General features: G+C 36.9%; 1 protein-coding gene across 12 annotated transcripts in view; it reads left to right on the forward strand.

Annotated features, from left to right (window-relative positions):
• The window catches only part of COL25A1 (collagen type XXV alpha 1 chain), a 306551-nt gene that overhangs the window by 222383 nt on the left and 60001 nt on the right, over positions 1 to 24167 (forward strand). For all 12 annotated transcript variants that reach the window (XM_080592133.1, XM_080592134.1, XM_080592140.1 and 9 more), the window contains 4 exons: positions 8192 to 8218; positions 11031 to 11075; positions 20988 to 21041; positions 22586 to 22612. In XM_080592133.1, the coding sequence (XP_080448259.1) occupies positions 8192 to 8218; positions 11031 to 11075; positions 20988 to 21041; positions 22586 to 22612 (153 nt within the window). The remainder of the gene's footprint in view (positions 1 to 8191; positions 8219 to 11030; positions 11076 to 20987; positions 21042 to 22585; positions 22613 to 24167) is intronic.

Consider the following 24167-nt stretch of genomic DNA (forward strand, 5'->3'; position numbering starts at 1 on the left):
TGACCTACTCAAACAATGATTCACAAGAAGTTGAAATCATTTTAATGCAGTTGGAGTTTTAGAAGTGTTCATGTTCTCATTGAAATAAGAAATGTTCTCATTTCTCATTGAAATAGGAAATCCAGTGGCTCTAGTGAAGACAGGGCAATTTATTCCACCTGAGAATCTGCTGCCACATTCATCTCAATTTTTAGTGAAGTTCTGCGTCAGTAAAGAAAATTGTGTCTCAGGTGATGTAAGAGTGCAGTAATAATTCGGGACCTTTCTCCCTCTCAGGCAGGGGAGGCTTGTTTGGACCAGATAACAGATGACAATGTATCTGATGACAATGTCTGAGCTCTCTTGCATGAGTTCTACCTTTTCATGAGAGAGCTCAACCAATCCTAGGTGCACAAGGGAAATTTAACCTGAAGACAGGGAATAACTTGTCTTTTTCTCCATTTCCAATATACGTATGTGTGGGTTGCTTCAGTGTGGTGGGAGGAGAGGGCTTGGAAAGCCAGTTGTTGCTTACAGGGGCATCTCATTCCCTGTTGAAAATGTTCCCAGATTGTCAGAGCGCCAGCGTGCTTCTGTTGCTCTTGTGGTTGAGATGTTGTGGAGGGCTGGTTTGCAAGGTCTTCTGTCACTATTTGTTGGTATGTCAGGAAGAATCTGCTTTATTTTTAAGCCACATAGGGAACAAGGGAGCTCAGTTTATTTTCAGTAAGATGGAGGCTTAGTTCTAAGTTAGAAAGGAGTGAGTGTATGCATCTTTAATGTTACAAGAGAGTGTAAGAATGGCTAGCTAGTTCCGATTTGTGTCTGGTTTCCAGGGCACTTGAAAGCCCTTCGGGTGTACTTTCTGCAGGAGTTGAAGGTATTGTTCCTCTGTGCAGAAAGGATTCAGAGAATTCAGAGGGAGGCCAAGCAGTGTGGTGATGCCAAAGGGATTAAGTTTTGTAATGTAACGTGGAACTAGCAAAATGTCTGCTATGCAAGGGGGAAGACTGGCAGTTTCCTTAGCTTTTCAACCTTTTCAGTTAAAGTTGTGGCTCGCCTTTCATAACTCATCCCTCTTCCCATGACATTTACCTTCTCTTCCTGGCAATAAGGATTCTTAAATGCCAGACATTTTTTTTTTTTTCCTGCTTATCTTCCCATTTTCAGAATGGATCGGAATGGACTGCCCAGGGAGGTGGTTGAGTCACCATCCTTGGAGGTCTTTAAAAGACGTTTAGATTTAAAGCTTAGTGATATGGTTTAGTGGAGGACTTGTTAGTGTTAGGTCAGAGGTTGGACTAGATGATCTTGGAGGTCTCTTCCAACCTAGACGATTCTGTGATTCTGTGATAAATGAATTTGTGATTTTTCTGTACCTACAAGCTAGGATTTCTGGTTGCTAATGAGGTACTTAATGTAGTCAGTGACAAGAAACCTCAATTGCTGACACTGATAGATTGAAGTTTTCAGATTCAAAAATTGCAGTAGGCAATGCATAGGTTGTTTTTATTTCTAATTTCGTATGGGAGGACCTTTTCAAACATTCTTGATACTTTTATATTCAGAACTATTCTCAACCAGTGCATAGTGATAAAAATTGGAAAATCAAAATTTGCAATAATTTTGACTCCTTGGAAAATAAGTCATTTTAAATGTGTTCAGTGTAAGAGTCAACAGCTTCTTGTCATTGGGAAAAATATATTTTTTGGCTTTTAAAGCCAGGTATTGGCTTTAAAGACATATAAGTAATTTTACAGATGTTTTTCATGAACAGAAAAGTCCAGAACAACCAAGGAATGCAGGTAAAGGTGTTTCTTTGCAAAAGAAATCTATACTATAATGATTAACCCAAATGCAAAATCACTCTACTTAAGATGTATTGTTTTCCAAACTAGCAGTCTTGTGCTTGTACAGTCTTGCTGGGCATCTGTTCAAGAAAACAAGACGTTACTGTTTTTACTGGTTACTCAGAATAAGAAGGACCTTTTCCCAAAGGATATTGCCATATATGTGAAGAGTAGAAGAGTGTAACTTTGCAGTTAAATCTGCAAAATGTCAGATCTTTAAAATGTATTAATATACATTTTTTCATCTGAGGTTTAAAAAACAAAACAAGCAAACAAACACCACCAACAAAAAAAACACCAACAACAACAACTCGGAGTTGGCAGAACTGACTGAGAAGTGCTGCTAGCTTCAGCTCAGTCTTTCAGGCCAATGGCCAAGGACATATCCTCACCTGGTGTGAATCTTCATAGCTCCTCCAGGAAATTACTAATTGTGATTTTGCTTTCAATGGCCAGGGTTCTGCAGCTGCTTTCTTTATTTCATTCTGGAAGCATGTTCACAGTGAATTTTAGAAGGTGTTGTTCTCAAGCTGTTTAGCTGCAAAAGTTTATGGAGAACTAGCAGCTGAAGTGGAAAATTTCATCCACATTTACTGTAGTAACTACTTTTTATTTTTCTTCACAGTATAAATGCATTTGCCTTAGCCTATAAGTGCTAGTCTTAGGAAAATTAGTCTTTGGCATTTTGTAACCTCTGTACTTCAATAAAGGTTGCCTGGGATGTCAGAACAGTGACTAAGAGAATGATGATGAGAAGCTCTGCCTGAGCACTAATTAATAGTTATTGCTGCTCCTTTCATCAATGAAAGTAGCATATGGGACTGCTGCTTATTCAGAAGTTATGTGAGGTTTCCCATTATAGCTGATCTGTTTTCTTAGCTGGTCTTTCTTTTATCTAGGTGGTTCATCAGTACTAAAGCATTGCACATTTCAGTGCTAGTACTCCAGATATTGCAGTCTTTATGAAACACTCCTCAACCACACAGGAACACATTTTCAGAATTACATTGTATGCCTGCTACACACAGCAAATGGGATCAGCGAGCAGAACACAGGTTTCTCTGAAATGCAGGGGAATACTTTGTGTGAAACCTGTGCTTTTCCTCTTCATGTACATCTTCTGGGTTTCCTTCCTAAATTCTCTGTCTTTAGGTTTGTGGAAAAAATAAAGTGTTTCATGATTCTTATCGGCACAAGGGGAAATATGCATTCTCAGATACATTCTTGGTACTTCCTTTGTCCCATAGAAAATAGACACATTACCTACTAAAGGCCTTCTAGTTATAAGGAATTTTTACTTTAGACAGGCAGTATGGAAGTGTTTTTAAAAAACAAAAACATTTTTTAAAGGATTTTTTTTAATTTATTTTTTTTTATTTCAGAGCTTTGGAATAAGAGAGTTTTTGTATGTATGTATTGAACCACCATGACATGCTTTGTTTTATAACTTTTTCAATATATCAAAATGTTCTTTTTTCATTATATTTTTGTTAGGCATTTTCATTTGGTGTTTGTGCTCACTATCTGTGAAATCTGATACCTTGTAAAACAAATCATTACACCTATCCCAGACCTGCAAATAGAAAATACTTCAAACTTCCTATTTTATACATTTCTTTAAATGTTAAGCAACTGAGACATGGGAAATTAAATATAAAAACACCACAGGAGCCTGTTCTTAAAGTACCACACCCTGAATTTCTGTGTCTTTGAATTACAGTTTTAACCTTCACAGGGCAGCATTATTTTTCAGCTTGCTGAAGCACAAGCAGCAAAGTAAGCCTGAAAGAAAAACATAATTGTAACATGAGAAGCAAGATGTAGGAAGAATTCTGGACTCAGATGTTTTTTTTGACTACATTTGGGTCGACATTTTCAGTTTTTATTATTATTATTATTTCAGGTAGTTGTTAGTCAAGACACTCAAATGTGTCAGGCTGTAACTTCCTTTGATCATTTCTGTGATGCCAAGATTTGATATGGATAAAGCCCTGGAGGTCCCTTGATTTCAGGAAACAGAGGCTGAAGAATGGCATTCATTGTGGAAATCTCTTAGGTTTTAAAACCACAATTGCTTAGAGCTCTTAAAAACATTTTTTTATCCTCGGATGCCCAGTTTTTCAAGTGCATAAGTACATATCAGATAATTCTCCATCTCCAGAAACATACAAATAGCAGTTGAATTTCTTGGTACCAACACAATTTCTTTTTCCAGCCTCCTGTTGAGGAATGAATTGAATGAGAATCTATTTCAATGAAGCCCTGCAGCGGCTTGTCACATCTGCGTAACTAGTTTACTCAGTTGCACAAGATTGAAAATGGTTCTTTAGAAGTGTTCAGGGTATCTGAAATAGTGAGAACTATTTTTAATTTCTGTAATTTTTAGTTATCCTCTTATTTTGGGCAACCATATCAATCAAATTTTTCAGCTATCTCAGCTGAAGTTTCCCAGTGAATATTTAGCGATTTAGAGAAAAGCAGGTTGATTTTCGAAGATGCTAAGCAGTTACTTTATCCAAACAAATGAATGGTGTCAATAGTTCTCATGAACTGGAGTTTTTGAAACCAAGATGCTCTTTAAAAAATGAGTGCTCTAACATCAGTCACCACTGGTTTCCAAGTTGATCCGAGCACCCTGACATGGAAATTCTGACAATTTCCAATAATACATGCAAGAGGTGGATAATCTGTGTAGATGAAGTTGATAACAGTTATAGATATTTGTTGATATAGATATCAGAGAGGGAGGTGGGGTCAGGAGGTGAAAGAAGGCTGTAGCTCTTGTACTGTAGGCTTTAGTTTTACCTTCTCCATATTCCCAGTGATGATAGTCACAGCAGCTGAATAATGATATGTTACCTAATATTAAGGAAAAAAATACCACACACCAAAAAAAAAAAAAACCACCACAACAAACAAACAAAAACAAACAAAAAAAACACCTAGGGAGTTGGTTGGAACCCTTCAGGTATTTCTTGCCTTCTGGTCCTGTCTCAAGACCTACATAGAGATTTTAATTGCTGGTGTTACTGTCTGTTCATCAAGTGGGCAACACAGTCTTCTCCCCAGATCAGTTGAATACTTAGAAAAAAAAAAAAATCCAGATAGCCCTATTGAAGTTCCCATTTCCTATATAGGTTCTTCTGGAAGCTATGAATTATCTCTCTGGGAATGCACTGAAGTCATCTTTTTTTTTTTTTTTTTTTTTAATCCCTTCATGCTCCTCCCTCTCACAAATTGTATTTACTTGCTTTTATTTCTGTTTATCCAATTCCGTACCTTGCTTAGATAATGTAAGTAACTCATAGAAAACAGGCACTTCACGGCAATTCAAGAGTGTTTTACTGTTTGTCAAAGTCATTCGTTGTTAGTGACCAAATTTCAGATTTTCTGTTTACATGACTGCTGACACACACATGTGAGGGATGGATGGGAGGTGTCAGCTGATGAGCTGCTGTGTTTCCACATAGCTGTGAGCTTCTTTCCCAGTGCTAGGGAGCAGTCCTTTGTAGGAAAATTCTCATATTCAGCTGTAGTTTACAGTCTGAGCACCCACAGAATAAGAAGCACTTGTTACATGTAAATTGTAAAATTTAACCTTTTAACTTTAAGCTTTTAATTGCAATTGGCTTGCTGAAGGTAGCTGTATTTTTGAGGACTGTTCTTGTCATCAACTGGTGTGATAGCTCAATGGGCATGAGACATGGGAGTAATTTCCAGTCTGAATAAAAGTTTAAGTACCAGAAATATAAAACTGCTAATTGTATAAAATATCTAATAATAAGTATCTACAGGTTTTCTCTAAGTTATTCATTTTAAAAGCACAATGAGAGCCAGATTTTGCTACTGTGTAAATACTTTCTTGTTCAGTAACTCCTCTGGAAGAGCTAGAATGATGGCAGCAGTGAGGGGAAAATTCTAGGGAAAGATATTTTCCTGGAGACATCTGCAGTGTTTTGAATTTTATCCATCCCACAAGTTGACAGCTACAAGCACCAGGCACAGAAATGCTCAAAAGAGCGGCGCATTTCACAGTTCAGTTTGGGGAATACTATTAATAAGTGAGTGATAATTTTACCTTCAGAGAGTAACTTTGTTTTGAAGGCTCCCAGGTGATGTTTCCATAGAGCTAGATGTCTTTAAAAGGTTTTGACTAGCTTCTTAAGTAGTTAGAAACTGAAGAAACAGTATCTATTCCATGAACATAAAAGTAACAGGTATGAAATATAAAGGTAGGCTTCAGTTGGTTTGTATTCATTTTGTTCTATTGATGGAAATTAATATGGTAAAACTGGTTATATGTTAGAAGTCAACAGATAACCGAAGACAGAACAGATAACTGCTCAGGACGTAGATATTTGGAGCTTATTTTGGTAACAGTGGTATAGTAAAACTCTAATTTAAGCATGAATTTCTTGAAGCTTTTAAATGTTAGCCAAACCTCTATCTTTCTTAGAGAAGAAGGGGAGGATTCCTGGCTTATCACCTGCCATGATGTCAAGCACTGGAAGAAAACTCCTTCCTTTTCTGGAAGAAAGGGAAAAATACCGTTTATGGAGTATGTTGTTATACCCGTGGTTCCTTACCCAGTACACCACTCTCACCTAGCAACATCCTCCTGACTTTTTTCTTTTTTTTTTTCTTCCCTTTCTTCAGTTTTCATGGAGAATTCTTGAGCATTGCTTGCAAGCAATAGCCTGTTCATTTACCACGTTATGTACTAATGGTGCCCTCGGCCTCAAGTAAATCTTATGCTTAGAATTCAGGCACTTACTGAAAAGAATAAAATAAAATAAAAAATATTTAAATAGGAGTTTATTGAAATGTGGTAGATTGGTAGGATTTTTCTCCAGCCTGAAAAACCATGTGATTACTCTACTCACTGCTCTAATCATCATCAGAGCTGAGTGCTTGGGTACTTTCATGTCCTTTTGAAGAAAAAGGAGGAAATTTGTGATCCTGCATCACACAGGTGTCTTTCCTTTTACAAAATCTGTCCCTACAGTCAAAGGGAGATGCTTGCAAGACCCTAATTCTGCTGAGATACCAAACAAAAGTTTCAAGAAGAAACACTAATTTTTGCTTTTGCAAGTTCTAATGCCTGGGCTAGACATGTGAATCCATGTTTAAAACTGCAAGGTTTTCATCCAGTTCAGGGGATCCAGTACCAAGAATTACAACCAGTGAAGCTTTTCTGTGTTAGCAGTTAATGTTTCATCAGAGCAATGTTCCAACAGGCCCTGCATCTACCAAAAAGGGATAGTTCAGCCTAACTTGACACTACCCTAAAAACAAATTTGGCCCAACATTTTGAAGCATCAATACTATTGTTCAAGATTTCTGAATAATTCCAGTTCTGACATCAATTCCTCTTTTATCCTTTCGAACTTCAGAAGGAGTTGGATTCTCCAGTTTTGGGCTTTTTGTTTTGCACCTTCCTGGACTCAGAATTATCTTGCTTGATATAGGACCAGCATCTCCAATAGGAACATGGGGAAAAGATTACCTAAGGACTGTGCTGGACATGGTCTGACTCTTACCAAAACAAACTGACATAATGTCAAAGACATGGTTGGCTGATCTATTTCCCTGCTGCTTCCCCTCTCTGCTGTGGCCACAAACCACCTGGGTACTTCAGAGATGCCAGACGAGAAATGGGCCCAATTAACATCAGCGAGGCTTGGACTCCTCTATGACGTTAAGCAGTTAAGCTTTCCCGCATTGAGGTATCTCTTCCTGCCTTCTCAGGTCACAGGGGTAAAGTGGTGGTTCTTTACTTCCCAAGAGCATTCTTAATGATTTCTGAAGTATTTTCTGTTACTTGCAGTTGATGGCACAAATCACGTGTTGGGTAAAACATAGTCATGAATGTCAATACCTTCAATGAACTAGAAGGTGAGGAGATGTAGAGGCTTATGCTTCTCTCTGTCAAATAAAAAAATAAAAAAATTATAATAATAATAAAAAAGCTTGGTTGCATAAACATTGCTTTTATACTGCTGAGCAGAAATATTACCGTGGACACACAACTGGCTGTTAGTTGGTATCAGAAACAGAAAATAAACAGTCATCTTAATGCTGACAAATTTGTCAGTATTAGAAAAAACAGATGGGATAGAAGAGAAAAGATTAGAAGGGGGGAAAATTTGAGTCTTCCACTTAGTAGTTAAATCTGTTCCAAAAGAAGAGAAAAGATCCTTTGTGCATTTTCAGCAGAAAGCTTTGCTTTTCCTTGATGTATAAAACATCAGCTGGTTTCAGTCCAGTATCTGTATGCTTACACAATAGGACAGTTTTAATTGGTCATTTATGTTTAAATTGGCTTGAGTTATTATGTTAATTGAATTGTTTTCCCTTTGCAGGGACCTCAGGGGCCTCCAGGACAAAAGGTATAGTATAAACAACAAAACTGTGAAAGTGATTATTCCTCCTGGTGCCAAACTGTAAGCAGAAAAGGTGAATGGAATTAGCTACTGTACACCACATTGAATCCATTAGTTTAAGCTCTGAATTTTGTTTTTGCAAAATGCAACCATATAACGTGAGATGTAAGATTTCTCATTTCCACCATCCTTGGAAGTTCAAGCAATGTAAAACAGACTCTTTTCAATCTGTCTGTTTAACATTCAGGTGAATAGGTCACTATAACTTTCTTATTCGTGCCCTGGTACAACTATGAAACCAAAGGTAAAAGGTTGTGAAAGGTGGGGAGATAGAGTTTCTGATTAAATGCACGTCCTTACTCAAGTAGATCAGTGCCATATGACTACAGAATTGACCATCAGAAACAAAGCACATAGGTGTTGCTGATAAATGGTGCTTGGCTGACTGTGTTCAGGTGGTCTGCCAGTGTCTTCCTGTTCCTTTTGTAACCCGAGACCTGGCTTCCTACGAATGTCTTTAGCATTATTTACACTCATTAAAGCTGACTGCCTCAGTTTGATGGAGTGCGCTTTGGATTTATGGAATTACATCATTAAAACAGTCCTAGATGTATCAGCAATAGCAGCTAGTAAGTGGCAACATTCCAGCATCCTCACCCACACACCACCAAAGCAGGTCATTTTCACATTGATTTCAAGAGACAAGAAGGGTTATGGAAGATATTTAATTTGGGCAGGCTTAATTTTTATTAAGGAAAAAAAAAAGAATTAGTAGTATTAACTTATGTGGCAAAGTTGTCACCTCTTTTTCTTCTGAGATAATCTTTAAAGTGAAGGTTTGCTTGCATGGGTTAAAATGGAACTCTATGAACAAAAGAAAGGAAAACATGATAATACGTAAAAATGTAATAACAGAGCACACAAATCCGTGGGATTTTGCCATGGATATTGCTGTAAACTATACAGAGTTTGCAAGCTGAAGGAGGAGACTACTCTTCATGTTTAGCAATGCAGGAATGTGACATTGTAAAACTGTAATGATTTTGAAGTTGCCATTATACAATTATTCCCGAAGAGATGGGGGAGTGGGATTTTTTGGATGTACAGCATCAGCAAAACCCACATGCTGATGAGCTTTTGAATATATGATAAACCTTTATTGGTTAAGGGAATGATAGAATCAATTTTATTTATGCTTTCTAACATCTTGTGTTTCATAAGAAAAGTCAGTGGCTATATGAGACTGTCACTGAGAGGAGGAATTGTTACAAGAAGGATAGTTTTTTCAGGCTGATGGTTTAATGCCCTTTGTCTTATAGTTTTCTGGAAAAATTATACAAAGATGTGAAAATGCTCACTAAAGGCCCCTTTGCAGTAGCTAGCAGTCATGGCCATGCATCCAGCAAATAGAGGCAAAAGGAATGCCAAAGTGAAAGCTTTGGGAATAAGGGGAAAGCATTCGGGGTCATGGAGACAGACTGAGATGCCAGTATATTATTTATTACTGATTTGCAGCTCTGCTGTGAGCTGAAGCCTCCAGGGTGTTCAAATGTTGGAGTTTTTTGGAGGCCCTCATGAGTTGTTTCCGTTTCTTGTTTCACAGGATTATTCCGTCCATTATTTCCTTAACTCTATTTTTTTGGCAAACGTGCATCCATTTTGGCTGCATTCCCTTTGGGTGTTGGTGTCCTTTCACTAAACCATCTCTAACCTCTAACCGATGTGAATAGAGGGGAAAATGCTGTACGCTGATTCTTGGGCCTCATGGCCTGACAGGCCTCACAGGATGCTCATTTGTTTTATGGGTGCTGGGCAACTGCATATGTCACCACTGACAAAGTCTCTGCCTTTCCCAGTTCCCTGGCCACTTTTTTAGAGTACCGGCCTTTCAAGTATCTATCACACTTTTGTAACATGTTAAGGTGCTTAGTAGTGGAAAATAGAAATTATGCTTACAGTTTCCTAGCTGAGCAACATCATTTTTCTGGAAAGAAGGGAAAAAAAACTGTGTAATTTCATAATTTTCCTGCTTTCCTCATGCCTTAGGTTTTTACTAAACATCTGTAGCAACAGCCAGAAAAGTTCCTTCAAAAAAATATTGTCCATGATACAGAAGTAGTATGAGAGCTACGTAAAAAGATCTCTCATGTTACAAGTCAGCAATAACATTTGATTTCTCCTTTTGTCTACTCCACATGTTTGTCCTGTTTATTTTTATTTTATTTTATTTTATTTTATTTTGTTTTTGTTTTGTTTTTGTTTTGTTTTATATGATTGCAGTAATGTTGATGCAATTTGAAAGGATATCAGCAATTAGCACTTTCAGGCTGAATTGTTGGAGATCATCCCTTAAAAGATTTTAAATAGATTGACCCTACCAGTTATTGAGAATGAAGCATCCATCCCCCCACTTCAGATGCTTTAAGCATTTGAAGCATTAAAGGTTTTGTTCAGGTGCTATGTTAGATTGTGTCAGAACAATCTCAAAATTTATTAAGTGCATTAAACGGAATTCCAATTTAATTGTTATATTTCTTGTGAAGCATCTGCAACATCACAAAGTAGACATGAACTTGAGGCTTGCTTCTGAAAGAGGCCATACAGCGGGGCAGTCATTAAAATGTACAGCAGGAGAACATGTATAAGTATAAAATGTCATCTGAAAAGAGAGCTCAGCTTGACTAAAAATTAGTTTCAGAAAAATTTGTTGCACGTGCAATATGCAAGCATTCACCATCATTTTTAAGTACTGTATTAAGAGATGAAAGGTTTCATGACCTGTTTAATTTGCTAAACACTGGCGTCTGTTTCCCACCAGGGTTCTGTTGGAGTGCCTGGTGTTCCAGGGAGAGACGGACAAGTGGTGAGTTCGCTTGACTTTGTCAGCACTGTGGTTATTTATGTCATTGATTAAAGCTACTCAGGGGTCGCAGGGCTCCTTCACATGAGCAATATGCAGCAGTACATCCAGAGCTCTGATTTCAAATTAGTTTATTGGAAAAGGAAATATAATCTGATTTGTGCTTTGAAGTAATCTTTTCTAGCCTAAGTTAAACAGTCATTGAACATAATTAAGCTGAAAGTCTGATGTTCAGATTTGATGATGACTGATAGACATCCATATATATGGTGTGTAACATTAGACAGTATTGTTACAAACTCATTTTTTTTCAGGTTTGGGTTTTGTTTTGTTTTGTTTAATTTTCTATTAATTCAGTCCCATGATGCAAACACTTATACGATATTGGATATTTATACAGTGCCAATACATTTTTAATACAAACTACAGAGAATAATGAGAGTGGAAAAGCAGGTGGAGAACAACATAAAGTTATTGTCAGGGAAGAAAATGCAGAGAAATTAATTGAAAAGAAATCTTGAATGCAACTGGGAGGAGATGCTAAGTCAGGCAAGTCAGTGCCATCTTTCAGAGCCAACACCAAGTTGACTCATAGTTCAGAACGGCACTCCATAAGGAGGGGTCGCAGTAAAGCGACAGGGCTGTTTCGCAGCACTGCTGAGGTTTGTTGGCAAAGCTGGGTGGTGAAGTTTAAATAATATCCCTTCCTGACTGTAAACAGTATCATCCATCTGTTGTTCTCATAAGCACTAACATTCACACTGAACTTGAAAAGCACTTGCAGGGAATACCAAAAGAAAAATGTATAATATAGCTTGTTCACTGTGTTTAAAAAGCAATAGATGAGAGTGTATAAAGACCATATTATACAATCCCTTCTCCTGCCTCCCTCGCCAAGAGCCCTTGGGGAAAAAGGCACTAAGATATTGTAAATAATTGAATTTAAATTGGTCTTTCCCAACAATAAAGATATATTGCTTCTGTTAACATAATATATAACCCGCATTAGACTTGCATTTTGACAGTGGTTATAGGAAATTATGTAATAATGAGTTATTTCACTTTAGTGATAAGGATAATGCTATGAACCTATTATTTTTAAATTATTATATTCAGAAAATTATGACTACTGTGGAACGACAAAAGAAAAAAATATTTGGACATAGACTGGACAGAATAGTTCCAAACACATTGAATAGAACAGAACTGATGATTAACTTTTTATCAAAGTGTTTAACTTTTATTAGTATCATCACGTAAAATCTGTCGAGAAATCTTTACTCACGTGTGCCAGATGTCCAAAATTTACCTGGTTATTTGAGTGTCATTTTGGAAGACTTGGATTTATTTATTTATTTACTTATTTGAAGGATGTATTAGGTTGTTGTACATCTGTTTTTAGGAGACCACATAGACTTAATTGCAATCATGTTTCATGGGGAAGGAAATAAATATGCAATTGCCTTCATAAAGAAAAAAGCTAACATATCTTTAAATGCTGTTTAACAATTTTAAATTGTGCTTGAAAAACAGATCCTAACATTTTCAGTATATGGTTTTATGTTCATTTTATTTATTTCCATATTTACGGCATCTAAAACATCCCAAAATTATCACCACTTTAATAAAGATGTACTTATTTAGTATAAGTGGACTATTATATTTTTGACCTTTTTAAGAAAAAATAAATCAATTGCTAGACTAAATCTAGATACCAGCACAAAAACCATACAGATACATAGTGGTCAAATTCTTGTGTTGCACAATTGGTAGCTGATTTTGACTAGCAAGCATTTTATTTTGTGCAGAAAACGTATCGTTTTCATAATACAAAGCAGACTAAAGATCAATGTCAATATCTCTTTTAATAGATAAATAATTTATGTTAGCTTGGTAATAATGGTAGAAATAGAGTTAAACTGGAGCAGTATTTATCTAAATCTAGTATTATTAAGTATAGTGCAGCCTAGGACTCCCAGGCTAATGTTTTGCTACCAAAATGTCAATTTATCCTAAGTGGATGAAAAAACAGATTCTCAGTGCGGTGTTACACACAAGATACTTTTGAACAGCAACAAGGGTAATAATTTTAGTGTCAGACTTCTGTGTTTTCCACATTTATGTGCAGCCTTCAGAGGAGTCCACATACATTTAAAGTTGGCCTGTACTGTGAGCTGATGGCTGGCACTCCTGGCTTTGCTCAGAGAGATTCATGCTGATTTGCAGAACAGTTGAACTCAACTGAAATGTGTGATGCAAGTCATCCCCTTTTGAGAATCTATGTGGTTAAAAGGCTTTACAAAAGTCTTACTGTCTTGGTAGCCTTTTAATCAGTGAACTCTGTGCATGTGCTGTGCACGAGGTTCCAAGTTAATATTTTTTCTTATTTGAAAAGGCAAAGAGTACTAAGCACATGCTTAAAATTGTGTGTGTGAACGCTTTCCTCATCCAAGCACTGAAATATCTTTCAGTTGGTGAATGTCAGCAGTGAATTAACTTTCCTCTCTCCTTGAGCACTTGAATAATACAACTAGGTCATCTCCATCATGTATGTGCCTGCAATTTTTCTTTTACTTTCCCTTCACCTCTTCTTTAATTGAAATAGTGGAAAATAGGAGACGATTGACAAGTCTGACCAATAGGTCTGGAAATTAGATCATAAATTCTGAGTACACTTGGAACAATTTTCTAATCCCTTAACACATGAACCACTTTTCTTAGACAATCTCTAAATATTAGAGTAAGTGTAATTTTACATAACCCACCTGTTTTTGCAGGACTGTTAACAGATCCTGTTGTAATAAAAGTAGTAGCAAAATTGTTACCATAGCTTCGCACACACATACACACACACATATATATTACTTTTAGGCCAAATCCCACTAAATATTACAGTTAGTCTTGCAGTGGCATTTATATTCCTTGTTTGTTTCTACATTTGGGAAACTGTGGCAACATTCCTCTTATCTTGTTGAGAGCAGTAACTAGAAAGAAGCTGCCTAGTAATTCCTGCAGTTTGAGAGATGTTGTCACTGGGTGGACAGAAGCCTTCTGAGATAGCAAGAAAAGTCCTTGTAAGCACTCCCTTTCCTTTGCAGACCATTGTGCAATTCAACTGGAGAAGGTTGCTTCCTAGCAAGATGCTTATAGGGGGATAACCCTCTTTTTCTTGATCCCCAGTGAGAGGTCCTCAGGCATTAAAAGTGGAATGAAAGAGGATTGTAACTGCTTGCAGACATGAGGTAGCAGTGATCTAGGGATATCAGACCCCTACAGTAGTCATGTCAAAATGGCCAAAAAGGGGTACTTGGAAAGTTCAGCTGTGCAAGTATAGGATACATAGTCGGGTATTTGCTCAGTGGTACTGGTTTGATAAGGACTTCCAGTGACTGCAGCAGCATCACAAGGAAGAAAGGCGAAGTTGGCTGAGTGAGGATTGCATTCGGTCTAAAGGAACCCAGTCTCTAGAGGTTGTGTAACCCGCACTCTCAGCTTGAAATAGGAATTCGTCTGGAGAGCATAAACCCTCACTCTGTGTCTTCTTTGGACTGTTTTTCTTACATAGTACTTGGTATTTTTATTATTTTGTAAGGATGTATTGAGAACAGAGCGGTGGTCAGGACAAGCCATTTAATTTCAAATGGTTTCAGTAGTTTGATAATAGCAGTTTCATAAACCTCAAAACAATTTCCCTTCTTGTTAGTAGACTTTGAGTCTGGTTGTACACATTTCTTACTGCTTTCTTTGTGCTTGTTATTACTCTAATTCACGTGTATTTTCCCAATGATATGTACTATACTATGTAGGACGTGCATTTGAAAAGTGGTATTACCACATTTCTTTAGAGAAATGAAGGGTATGCATGTACTAACATTTTTTTTTTTTCAAATAAAGAAATATAAAAGAAGGAAATATCATTGAATGCAGTTCACAAATTCTCAGACAGGTTTGCAGGCCAGCTGAGTCCTGTTGAAGACTCTTTCCACCTAATTTCGGCTGGTGAGTGGGCCAGGAGAGATTTCCAGTTCTTAAAAAAACAATTTTAAGTTACTTTTGAGGGGGGTGAAAAGCAAATTGAAAGGAAATAATTCAAACCTGGTTTGAAATGGAAATTGCAGTAACGTGTCTGAGAAACTAGTTTTTTCCCTTCTATCCTTGTTTATGTATTTTAGAGTAAAATTAGACTGGATTAGATTTGGGGGCCTCTTGTATTTCCTTATCCTTACAACAGATTACATTCTAGTGACTGAAAAATATAGCAATACTGACAGCCTTTCTTCTCAGGGTGAGATGGATATCAGCCAGCTGGTGTGGACGGAGTTATGTGTCCCACCGAAACCAAACCTATTTCAGAACAGTGGCCTCCAGGCTGTTTTTCTGTTACAAACAAGAAAAGCTAGGGCCTCCAGCCACGTTATTTTTAGCTGTTTAATTCTGCATATAAAGGTATATATCTCCAGGGCACAGACTGCTCTAGTAAGAAGAGGTATGCTTTCAACAGCCTTGACTCCCTTAATATGGACTCTAGTGGGTGATACATTTTCAAAACAGGTCTGAAGTAGGATTTATGAGTTCATATTGACAGCTGAGCCTCAGCAGTGCTCTACACAGTTGAGTCTTGATCAAATTCAGATTCAGGTCAGTGGAAGCCTTCAGACTGCCTGCATCACCAGACTTTCTCAGGAAATTATTACACCTATTTATTGGGCAGGGTGCAGGGTATTAGTACCCAAACTAATACAAGAAAGCCAGAGCCAGTTTTTCAATGTTAATACAGTTACATAGTTAATACAGGCACAAGAGCACCAGGACTTGAACCAAGGTGCTCTAATCTGCTGTCCAAAGGAACAGCCTTCTTGTTATTCTTTGAGTTATCTGAAACTCCTGAATCCAACATCTAGGTTGGTTGTGTTCTTCTTGGCATATTAGCATTTTGTTTGCCCTAGTAATTGATATTAATTGGAAGAAAAATCCAAATATTTCTGAGCCTCAAAGCATTTTGCTGAAGATCATTCTGGAAATTATCAGAATGTTTTGAATAATTAATGATGTTCTCCTACATAATTTGTTTCAGTCATGCCTTAACATCACAGTTTGCTGGTGCAACAGTTTTCTTTCGAATTCATTTTAATAGTGACAGTTACTTAGTTTGTTAGAGTGCTGCTGCTTTTGAGAAACCAAAATGCCTATCAGGGCATTTGGGGTTAACTTGTGGAACTGAATTAGTGTTAATAGCAGTTTCACATCCACAGGCTGGTTTGTGTAACATGTTAAAGCCTTTCCTGTTATTGACAGCAAACACAACGTCATGCAATGTATCTGTTTGAAAATGCATCATCCTTATTCTATTGATGGGGACCCTGCAAGTTCTCTATAGCATATAGACAACAGACACCCCCCAAAAAACTAACAAACAAAACCAAAGCAAAACAAAACAATAACAACAAAAACACGCCATGTCTGATGCATTTTTCTTCCCTGTAAGTAGTCATCAACTAAATTACTGGAGCATTTACAGTCCTGCTTTAGCTGCTTGATTTTGAGTGAGTGTAAGAACAATAGCACATTTGCTGGAAATTTTTATTTCCACCATTCTAAGACTATTTGTGAATTCAGCAAAATGGATCTAAATAACTTCAGATGGTGGTCGTGAATAAATGGGGACTTAAGTGCTTACAAAGCTTCTAGTGGTAGTGGTGTCCTTTTCTGTGGTAGACAAATATCTAGAGCATTGCCTTCTGCTATTAACAGTATTTTACATTAAATTTGGGAAAAGGCACCTTTTCTAACATTTTCTAGTATTTTATAGTCTATTTATATAGTGAGTCATGTCACGAAAACAAGACCTTTCTTTCGCTCCTTGTCCAGTAATCAAAGGCAAGAGAAAACAACTTTATGTGAAACAAAATTTAAAGGCTAAGAGCACTTCTGATGCAACATTTGCAGGTTTACCAGTTTGGCACATGATATTTTTGTACATTTGGTAGCTTTCTTTACTACTTTTACAAGTACTTGAAAACCTTAGTAGATAATATATTCAAATAAGATGGTGCTGGTACCACAGCGTCCCATTAGACTCTCTACCAGTCACAGTAGCCCCAAATTGCTGAAGCAGCATGTGGAAATATAACCATCTTAATGCCACTATTAACAGGGTTTATTCTTGCAGTAAGGGAGAATTGATTTTTGTTATGGTGTATCATTGTTGTCCCATGTGATGTCCAGCACACAGTTTCTGTGGGATGGTCTAACTCAGAATCAGAACACGGCAGGGCAGAAAGAGCTAGCAGTCCGTGTGGACTGGACAAGTCCTTAAAATTGCATACTGAGACATGTCCAACCTGCCCACAGCATCTTCCTCACAGTCCATCCGTGTAAAGGAAGAGTTTTGAGGGGCCCCTCTGAGGATGTCTTCATGCAATTTCTTTGTTCCTTGCAACTCTTGTTTGAGGGAGCACTGTGGCACTCAGTACCATTTTAATTGGGATCGTGGGTTACATTTTTACATAGGCACTACAAGGTTTTAGAATATATTTTGTTTTAGTTATTCCAGTCCCTGTCCCTTAGTGGTGGGTTTTCAGGAAGTCATGACTGCAGAAAGGTAAGCTGTGACCTAAACTCAGGTGTGCTATAGACAAAGTCACTCTTTAAATAGGAAAAAAAAAAAAAAAAGTTGACTTTAAAGCTAAATGATGTGCAGAAGACAATTGTTTCTGCAGCCTAACGCCTTCATTGTCAGAGCTATTAAAGAGAGACTGCAATATGAGTCAGGAAACACATTAGCCATGGCCTGGTAAATATAAAAATATATGAGATTAAGGATCTAGTTTTATAGCTTCTGTCATCTTGCCAAGTTGAAAAGCAGTCTAATTGCAATTACTACATGAGATGGTGTTTCTGAATGTATGGTTTCCCCATGCATGCACCACTCCTTGAACAGCAGTGTAACTGTCCTTGGCCTTTTAAAAAAGTAGTTCTTTTGTTAATTTCCCAAGCACTAACCTGTGCGGATGAAACACATGTATACATTTTTTTTTTAATATATGTTTTGATTAAAAAAAAAAAGTAAATAAATGGAAGGAAAGTAATTAACCATACTTCTTAACAGAAGTATTGTAAATTATTTTCATGCCAAATACTAAAATCATCCTTATGGGACAAATATTCCTAAAATAACATTGTGTTTTAGTGTATAGCTGTGGAAGAACTACTTTCTACTACTAAGTAGAAAGTAAGTCTTGAAGAAGTCAAGCTACTTTCCTCCAAAATGTTTGCTGTTCTTTTGCTTTGTAGATACTTTTTTAGAATTTCAACAGGAGGTTTGTCGGGGGTTGTATTTTATTTTTATTTTATTTATTTTATTATTTTATTTTATTTATTTTATTATTTTATTTTATTTTATTTTATTTTATTTTATTTTATTTTATTTTATTTTAAGCTTTATTAGAATAGTTAAAATATGAAGCCAGACATGCCTAAAAGACCTGAAGTATGAAAAATGGAAGCCCCCTGGCACAAAGCTTGTTTTGCTGTGCATTGGGAATGTTTACCAGGGATATAGATATAGCTTATGTGCTATAATTTTTTATTTCATCTTACTGCTCCCTGCTTCCTTGTATTGACAAGAAAATCAGGTTCTAAAGCAGTGAAAGGGATATTATGGGTATGACAGAAAATGATTTTATACTAGCCCCCTGTGCTTCTGGCCTTTAGGAACTGAAGGATAATCCCTTCAAAAGCATAAAGGCACAAGGTCATATCTGGGCTGGCCTTGTAGGTCTGCCTTCAATATTTGCCCTTCCCAGAGCTAATGTCTGGTGTGATTATGCCTCTGGCTGGTACTTCCGGAGTTAGAAACATGCAGTGTGTTGGCCATAGGAAAGTCACAAGTGGGCCAGAGACAAAACTGTTGGAGTTAATAGGGATTTACTAGGACTGGGTAACAGCTGGAGGCTTTCACTTGTTTTTCCAAAGAAAGTAAGATAACTCTTTTGTCTGCTTTTTAGCTTCTTTTTTTTTTTGTTGTTGTTGCTGTCATACCAGTAGCTGCATTTATAACTCAGATTTGTAAACCTGGGAGGAAAGTGCAAGCCTGGGATATCAACCCTTTGATTAGTGACTTAAGCCCCTTAAAGTGTCAGCCAGCTGCAGCTGTTTTGAAATGAAGGAGACAGAAACAAACTTGTTGGGGTGTGGGATGAGGGGAAACAAGTGCATATCCATTGATCCCTTCTGCTTCGTTTTGTCAACTGGCAGTTTTCTTCAAGTGCTTTTTAGGTCAATCCCTTGGAACACTTACGCCTAATCTCCAACAGCTTCAAATCCTTACCACTTATATATCAAATGCCTGTGCTACTATATCAGCCTAAAAGCTACAGTAGTACAAAGGAGCCTTGAAAAAAGGGCTGGCTCAAATAGCTATGTAATTCCCTGTGGGTTTAATAGCACCTAGCACTTTTTTCTCTGGTGAGGAAAATATCTCACTGGATTTTTGCAAGAACCTCAACATTTTTGTTTTATCTTTCAAAATAGTCCAACACTTAGTGACATTGTTGTATTTTATGTTCCTTTGCCTAATTTAGAAATAGAATGGAACCTTCTTCCTTGGAGAACCAAGGAAGGCTCTTATGGAGGATTGGAAAATATTTGTTGTTGCACTTGGAACAAGCCCTTATCTTAACTCTTTTGTAACTTGTGAGCAGAGAGTTGGTTCATCGTGTGTACTGAGTTCAAGTCCTGTATGAAAATTTCAGCTGAGTTTCCGATAAGAATTATTCTTTCTAATTTGATTATCAAGCTGACTATTGTATTTAACTTCTAAGCATTTTATACATTTACATAGCAAAAGACTTACAGAAAAACCTAACTGAAGGCTTTTTCTGATATTCTTTTGGATGCTGCTTTAACATTCTTTGCCACCCTAGAAGTGCAATGCGTTTGTGTAGGTGAGGGTTACAAAAGAATAGGCATGGTTCTTGAGAAACTGAGGAATACTTCTGCAAAAGGTTTCACTCAGCCATCACCCCTAGTTGCTTAACAATAAAGTCCAACCATTGCTTTATCACATCACTTAAAATAAATAATACCCATGTTTTTTTCATAAATCTGGGAAATGAACATCAGAAAATGTCTTAAAGTTTTGTGTTTTGTGTTTTTTTTTTTTTTTTGTATTTGTTTCTTGTTTTTTAACTTTGGGGGAAAAAGAAATTTGCAAGTGGTTGTCATTTGTTAATTGACTTTTGAAAGTGACTTGTGACTCCTTGAACTGTGGAAGAATTTATATGCTATCTGTTAAATGTCCCCAAAATTTGGATCACTGATGTTATGCTGAATTTTTTAACAGTCTTTTAAATTTAATTTTCAGCCAATGGTACTAGAGTATGTAAAATGGACAAGCAAGGTATATTAAAAAAAAAAAAAGTGCTATCTATTCTTCCAAATTCTTCCATTTCTAGAAATAACCCTTCTCATTTTTCATCACTATCTGCCTTTCTTATGAGACCAGAAGCACAAATGTCAAAGTCATTTAAGATAAGCCTTTCTTGCAGTATTTCTAAATTGTAGGGAAGAGAGAAACGTTGATAGTCCTGGAAAGAATGTGCTTTTAAGATTAATTGGACAGCTTTTCAGAATCAAAATTTTCGGTTCTTTTTTTCTGTTTAGTTTCACACCTGTGTATTTCCACCACTTCCAGTAGAATTATTTCTTATCTATACGGGAACCTGAATTAGAGTTAGTCCACTCTAACTGAGGAAATAGTGCATATTAGTACCTGTTTGTGGAGTACATATTCAGGCTGAGCAATCTTAAATTTTATTTATCATGACTTACCTAATATGAGACAGTTCATGAAGCAATGTTAATATACTTTATTATGTCTTTCTAAACTGCATCTTTTATTTTCTTTGCCTTTAGGGTGAACCTGGTTTGCCCGGTGTAGCAGGAGAGAAGGGAGCAGCAGGACTTAAGGTTAGTATTGAAAATGGATTAAAAACAAAAGCACGTGGTACGTGAGTGCATATAGACTACAGCCATGCTTTCCAACTTGTGTTTATATTCTGACTGGCTCACTGACTGCTCACTCCAGTGATCTGTGCTGTAAGAGGCTTTACACATTTCACCATAAAGAAGCATTATCTTCTGCTGTGCATGTATAATTCCAGTCAGTGGCACTGACGCATATGCATCCACTGCCAAGTGAATGTAATATGCCTGCAAGTGTTTGGGAATTTGGGGACCTTTTCAGAAAGGCTTTGTTTATGCTCCTTACAATGTGTCTCAGGCTTATTTTCAAGAGCTACTGTGGTCAATTCTTTGATGAATGTCAGAGTTAAGTCTTGAGCCCTGATCCTGCTATTATGGAAGTTAGCAACAAACCGCATTAGGAACATGTCTGGGCCTGTATTTGCAGCATCAAAATGTCTCTTTGCATTTATGTTATTGTTAAATGATTTTTTTCCTTCTCTTTTAATATTGAACTAGTGAAATAGAACATAAAGCTTATAACTTTGTTTAAAAGAAAGCTCAGCACGTCCAAGATGATGTGATCTGTGGGCCTCCTGGAACGGGTAATGCTAAATTCTAATCCCATCAGCTGCGAGCGTGCATCTTTGGTGCACATGTGCTCCTCAGCTGATTCTGTGCATCACACTGCTGCTGACGGACACTCAGGGCAGGCTCTTTACATTTACTGACTGGGATCAGGGATCAGGGATGAAAACAAACCATTTGGGAGCATGACCTTTTCTTACTTTGTATACAGAAGAAGCCAAATTGTGGCTGTTGATGCTTAATTCATATTCACAGCTGTAATCTTTGAGTTGCTTAGCGACAACCAGCTATCAGATGGGGCAAAGATGAGGCAGAGTGCATTTCTGAGCCAAAATCACAGAGATGAGCTGTCAGGGTCATTCTCAGCGTGCAAAAGTGCGTTTGCCATTGAGCCAGTTTCTCAAGCAAGTTATAATTACAAATAAAGGCTATAAACCATCTTTTTGTTACACAGAATGTCAGGAGCAATAAACACTCATTGCTTTGAATCGATTATGAATTATATCATGACACTTAAGGCTTTCTGTTTCTCACATGGAGCCTTCTAAGCCATTAATAGAATCATAAGACTTTCCCTTCACGTTCAACCTTTGGATTTTTCCTTCATTTATTCCCAAAATAAGGAGAATTAAATGCAGAAGTCATTTCTGTCACAATAGGCCATTCCACAAACATATATGCCTGTTTGTCAGGGTTTAATCTAGAACAAAGGAGGAAGAAAACTTAAACAAAACAAACAAATAAAACAAAAACTTTTCATGCAAAAAATAATTTTTAAAAATTATGTCGAAAATGTATTGTCTGTTGAGTTTTATGAAATTGACTTATCATTTATAGAAGATTTATTTGGATTTTGTCATTTGAAACAGTGTCATCAATAGTGACATAACAATAATATTAACATTTCAAATTTTGCTCATGTTAGTAATTTATGACTTCTTTGCTCCACTTACTTCAATCAGGGTGACCCTGGAGAGAGAGGAGAAAAGGTGAGGCATATTTTGCTTCCTTTGTTGTTCTGTTTTTTGAGAACTGTCACTGCACTGATTCTGAGTTTACAAAAAATGAATGCAGCTACAGCCTACAACTTGAGACTCATTGTGCAGCTTTTGCTAGTGTCAAATAATATGAATACAAGTTACTCCTTCTGGGATTACTGTGGTGGGATTACTCATGGAGAGTAGTGGTCATGTGTTAAAGGCTGCACAGTTGAGCAACACTGCACCTAACCATTACTGTTAGCATCAGAAATAGATGAGTCTGTTAGAATAAATGCAAATGCCAAACATTTCTTGTAACTTGGTTTTGATGCTCTGTTTCCTGTGGGGAGTAAAACAATTAGGTAACAGAGTGATAATTACACAGACTCCACAAGATGTATGGTCATGGAGAGAGGAGACAAGCTCCATGCTGCAAAACGTGGGTGCAAGTCTCCCCTTTCAGGAAAAGTTGCTGGTAGGAGCACCCATGTTAGATTAAATGCTGAGTGTGAGTCCAGTCTCTGCATCTCTGCAAGGACGGTCTGAGAAATGCTGTAAGCCTTGTATTGAGCAGGAATCTGTACACAGGCTCATCTCCTGTCAGTAAACTGATGCATGCTTTTTTAAAAAGTAAGCTGCTTGTATTCAGGTGCTATTTGCTCTTGAGAAATGCTTGCCTATGCAGCTTCAATTTGCAGCTCCAATTGAATTTCACTTTCAGATCTGTGTAAATTCATGTAGTAGCAGCTGCAAGCATGTTTTGTAAAGGCAATTCGCATACTCACAAGAACATCATAAAATTAATCCAGAGGAGTCTTGAAAGTGTATACCCACATGTAGAAGTATGTAATTGGGAATCTCTTCATGAAATCATTACTTTTTGTTAAAATCGTATTTTTAGAGGAATTCCAGGGATCCTTTGTTTGTTTTCAGATACAAAGGGAGTATAACAACAAATTCTAACATATTCTGGATTTCTGTTATTTACAATCATGATGTTTCCCTGTAGTCATCTATTGTCTTTCCCTAAAAAAAATGTGACTGCAAATGTCCTCTATGTGCTTTATCATGTCAAATGGACTTGGAATATCATTCCTAGCACTAACTATTGCAAGTTTCATCAAGCCCTTAATTAGAGAGTTGCTAGACTGTTAGCTAGTTCCCCTTGCGTTAGTGACTGTGGTATACAAAACTTTCTCTGTTACAAGTCCTCTGAATGGAATTTTACATTACAGTTTTCAGAGCAATATGACAGGTGTTGAATGAGTATTGTTATTTGAATATTGAATATATCTGACAAAGACCTAGAGGAATGTTTTTAGCGTATTTAGAGTCAATATTTATCAATACTTTTGGTATTTTAAATATTTCTTGTACTCAAGTCCCACAGACATTTTTGGCCTAGATCGTCACATATTGCAGACCTTTTCGAGTACTCTGGTCTTACTATATGGCTGAATTAAAAATAAAGGGTATTTTTATAGATAAAAATTTTGAAGTGTTTCTTTAAAAAGTTGTTTTTAAAATAGGGAATGTCTACGCAGCCATAAAGAATTTGTCTGAA

The sequence above is a fragment of the Anser brachyrhynchus genome, assembly GCF_964034855.1.
Source record: "Anser brachyrhynchus genome assembly, chromosome: 4".
Taxonomy (NCBI): domain Eukaryota; kingdom Metazoa; phylum Chordata; class Aves; order Anseriformes; family Anatidae; genus Anser; species Anser brachyrhynchus.